At 30.9% G+C, this 3927-nt stretch overlaps 1 protein-coding gene across 1 annotated transcript; it reads left to right on the forward strand.

Annotated features, from left to right (window-relative positions):
- LOC126680892 (acyl-CoA-binding protein) lies at positions 1 to 1726 on the forward strand. The gene is made up of 4 exons (XM_050376159.2): positions 1 to 125; positions 307 to 424; positions 1228 to 1290; positions 1370 to 1726. Exons 1-4 carry the CDS (start codon positions 114 to 116, stop codon positions 1471 to 1473), a joined length of 297 nt encoding a protein of 98 aa, XP_050232116.1. The 5' UTR covers positions 1 to 113; the 3' UTR covers positions 1474 to 1726.
- Positions 1727 to 3927: the final 2201 nt, after the last annotated feature.

Consider the following 3927-nt stretch of genomic DNA (forward strand, 5'->3'; position numbering starts at 1 on the left):
CTCTCCCTTCTCATTGTATATAACGAAGCTCACGCCATTGTTACGCTTCAAAATTCTTCTCCTCCTTCAGATTCAGTTCCACCGTTCAACTTTTTTCTCAGCCGGCCGCCGCCATGGGTTTGAAGGTATTTAATTTCTCAAATTTTCAGTTAATTTGATACTTATTTAGTTATTTACTTCTCAATTAGATCTGAGATTGTGTACCGTTAGATCTCCGTGCAGAGAAATTAGATCTTTCTTGTTTAATTTTGGGAATTAGGTTAAATAATCAGGTAGTTCATGGGATTTGAATTTGAATTTGTGTAGGAGGATTTTGAGGAGCATGCTGAGAAACTCAAGACACTGAAAGAGAAACCAACGGATGCGGACCTGCTTATTTTGTATGGTCTTTTCAAGCAAGCCACTGTTGGACCGGTGAATACCAGTGAGTCTTACTCTTGCTATTTTAAAATTGAGCTCGAATTCGGTTGAATAATTGAAAATCCAGTATAAACTCGGTAATGACGGTTTCATATTTGATTTAATGATATTTGATGTATTAAAAAAATGATAATCGAACTCGAGCACAATAGAATAAATGAATTGAAAATTGAATTCGACTTGACTCGGTTATTTGTGTAAAAAATTTAAATTTTAATATAAAATAAAAGTAGCTATAAAAATAAAAAAGCTAATTAATTAAAATTCAATTAGATTTGCGAGACTCAGCAGTTGGATCAAGTAGTTCGAACTCGGGTGCTATTTGATTAACACTGAATTGATTTTTAGTATTTTTGAGTCAATACCAAGTAATTCATGAGTTGACTCAGACTCAGTTAAGCTACATTACACCCCTAACTACTGCCTACTTATAGTGGCGGATCTAAAAATTTCATTTCAGCCCGGGATTAATCTCTGGACAGTCCGGATTTAAGTTTCAGCTAGCCTTGAATTCATTATGTATCTTATCTTTTTTTCTAAAAAAATGGATGCAAGTCCGGGCTGGAGCCTACCTAGTTCCTTCGTTGTCTACGTAGTACGGGTATAGAAACGTTGAAATGAGAAAAGAACAACATATTGACGAATTTTACAAGAATAAATTTTAGAAGTTTTAAAATATTTTTGAAGATAATAACTAAACGTCCAAACATAGGATTCGAGATGTTTTAGTGCAGCATAGGCTATAATTATCAACTATGAATTCTTGCTCAATTGTTTATAAGATTGAAAAATGCATTTGATTTGCAGGCCGGCCTGGAATGTTCAGCCTGAAAGAGAAAGCAAAATGGGACGCATGGAAGGCGGTTGAAGGTATAGATTTGTGAGATATAACTGTAATAAACGTTTAATTTATTTGTTGGTAACAAAGAAGATAATACGAACTTGGCAGGCAAAACGGCGGATGAAGCCATGAACGACTATATTACCAAGGTTAAGCAGTTATTCGAACTCGAAGAAGCTGCCGCCGCTGCTGCTGTTTCCGCTTCTGCTTAGTGAAAAAAAATTACATGAATCGAGTTCACCACATCAAAATATGAACAATCTTAAATGCGTAACATGTGACATCTGTTTGTGTTGTTGATTATTTAGCCTGTTGCTAGTCCAGTATGTTTGAAAATGTTCAAAATCAATTGAATAATTACCATATATGTGATGTTTCTAAGTTGTTCTTAGCTAATCCATAGCTGTTAAATGTTATAGAACAGTTGGAATTGATGTGAGGGATAGTTTCTTGTTTGTATCCAAATTTACATGCCATGTGTATTTTAGTTTTAGCTTAGCTTTGACATTTAACAAAATTAATACTATATATTAAACAAAATTAATTTTAATTTAGCTTAATTACTTAAAAATCACCCATCTTGTAACTTTTTTTCATTTATACCATGACCTAGGAAAATTTTCAATTGTACTCTATTTTTGATTTTTATGTTTCATCTCTATCCTAATGAGTTGAATTGACCTATTTTCTTTTGAAAAAAAATTTAAATTAATCCTTCATTTTTAACCTATATTCTAATAAAACGTTAATATTAATCATTTATGTATCTTGTTTTTAATATTTTCATCTTTAAATTAATTAAATTATCAAAAAAATTACTCTTGGGGTACAAACGAAACATAAAAATCGAAAATAGAGTACAATTGAAAATTTGTCTAGGTCGTGGTATAAATGAAAAAAAATTACAAGGTGAGTGGTTTTTAAGTAATTAGGCCTTTTAATTTTACATATACTTTTAAAATTAAAATTAAACCATAGATTGATTTTACAAAATTTGATGTGATTAGAGAACTATATACCAGTGGTAGCCTTGGCATTTATTTATTATTAATCTAAATACTCATCATTTTGTTTTGGGATGGCAACAAAATTATTTGAAAATAATTTAATTCTTAAAAGTACACATTAATTTCAAAGAGATTTCACTTTTAATGTTTTTTTTATACATCTTAAATAAATATTTGAAATTTTTAAAATTTCGTAGCTTATACATCTTTGAAGGGGAAACTGCATTATGCTTTTATTTCTACCCATTAAAATAATTATAGAGACATATTTAATATATCAAAAAAAGCATCGATGACAACCCTAAACTAATGGTTATCTAATAAATATTTACCACCATCCAAAAAAAACGATTAATATAAATTGACGTACAATTAATAAAAGTAAAAGCGAATTGATGCTTGTTTATTAAAAATTGTAATCGAGCGTGTAACCTCTTCAATGTGGTGGTTGAAAGGTTTTTTAAAACAACTTTCTTTTAAGTCATTTAGAAAGATGACAAAGATAATGTCGAAAACTGCAATGTCACACCCTCTGCAAGGTATATCGCGCACACGAGATGTCATTTTATCATGATCCTTTAATGGTCTTCTAACATGTGACAGTCATCCATTAAAATATTCAAACATATATGTTGAACCTCTAACAATCGCATATGGACTCCCCATAGTCGCACCTGTGACAAATGCTTTTCAGAAATGGGTTTGGATAAACCCTAAGTCGCGCCCTCTACAAGATTTCTTCACGCCCTCTACAAGATTTCTTCACGCCCTCTACCGGTGTGTCGTGCCCGCGACTCATCTAGATTGCTTAAAAATTAAAAACTTGATTTTTCGCTAGAGAACTCCGAATTGATTTACAAGTGTTTTAATATGTTTCTACACACTAATAAACAACATTAAATCCTTTAAATTGATTTTTAAAGTCAAAATTAGAAAGATCAAAAGGACTTGGTCTAACAGATTGATACGAGTTAATAAATTGAAAGTTTAAAGTAAATCTAATATTATTAATTTTGTGAGCTCCGATGAATTTATCGATATTTTTATAAATATTAAAGTGTCATGTTTGTAAGTTAATTACAGCGACGTGATATAGATATTCGGGTTTAGAAAGCGTATAACCCCGGCCGACATGTTACAAAACACGGATAGTATATTTTTGAAATGAAAGTGAATTTTGAACGTCGGACCTAGAATTTATCAATTCGGTCGACGAGAATATAAAAACCGTTTTAAAACCGGAGTTTAAATCAATAATCGATTAACTAGACGAAATCTGAAAGTATAAGAGTTTGAAGATGTTTGTTTTATTTGATGAAGTGGTTTAGATCTAGAGATCAATTTTAGAATTAGAATTACCAATCCATAATTTCAAACATGAATAGATCCGACGAGTTCAGAATTTTACGATTAGGACGGAAAAGGATGAAGTTTGAAATGTAACAAAAGAACCGCAAATTGGTTTATTTACTTTTAAATATTATCAATGCAATATTTTAAATATGTTTTAAATGTTTAATTTATCGCATTGCATAAGAATGATTATTTAGTTTTAATTTTGAGGGGGGACATAGTAATTGTTCCATTCCGTTAACACTCACTTTGTAGTTTGTTTAGTATAGCCCCAAAACCACATCTTCCCACAAATAGAAAGCTGAA

This window comes from Mercurialis annua, linkage group LG5 (genome assembly GCF_937616625.2).
Source record: "Mercurialis annua linkage group LG5, ddMerAnnu1.2, whole genome shotgun sequence".
NCBI lineage: Eukaryota > Viridiplantae > Streptophyta > Magnoliopsida > Malpighiales > Euphorbiaceae > Mercurialis > Mercurialis annua.

What these genes read in the sequence shown, in the direction of transcription:
- LOC126680892 (XM_050376159.2), top strand. An exon ending in TGTTGGACCGGTGAATACCA is followed by an intron (nt 425 to 1,227) that starts GTGAGTCTTACT and finishes TTTGATTTGCAG; the next exon opens with GCCGGCCTGGAATGTTCAGC. An exon ending in CGCATGGAAGGCGGTTGAAG is followed by an intron (nt 1,291 to 1,369) that starts GTATAGATTTGT and finishes CGAACTTGGCAG; the next exon opens with GCAAAACGGCGGATGAAGCC.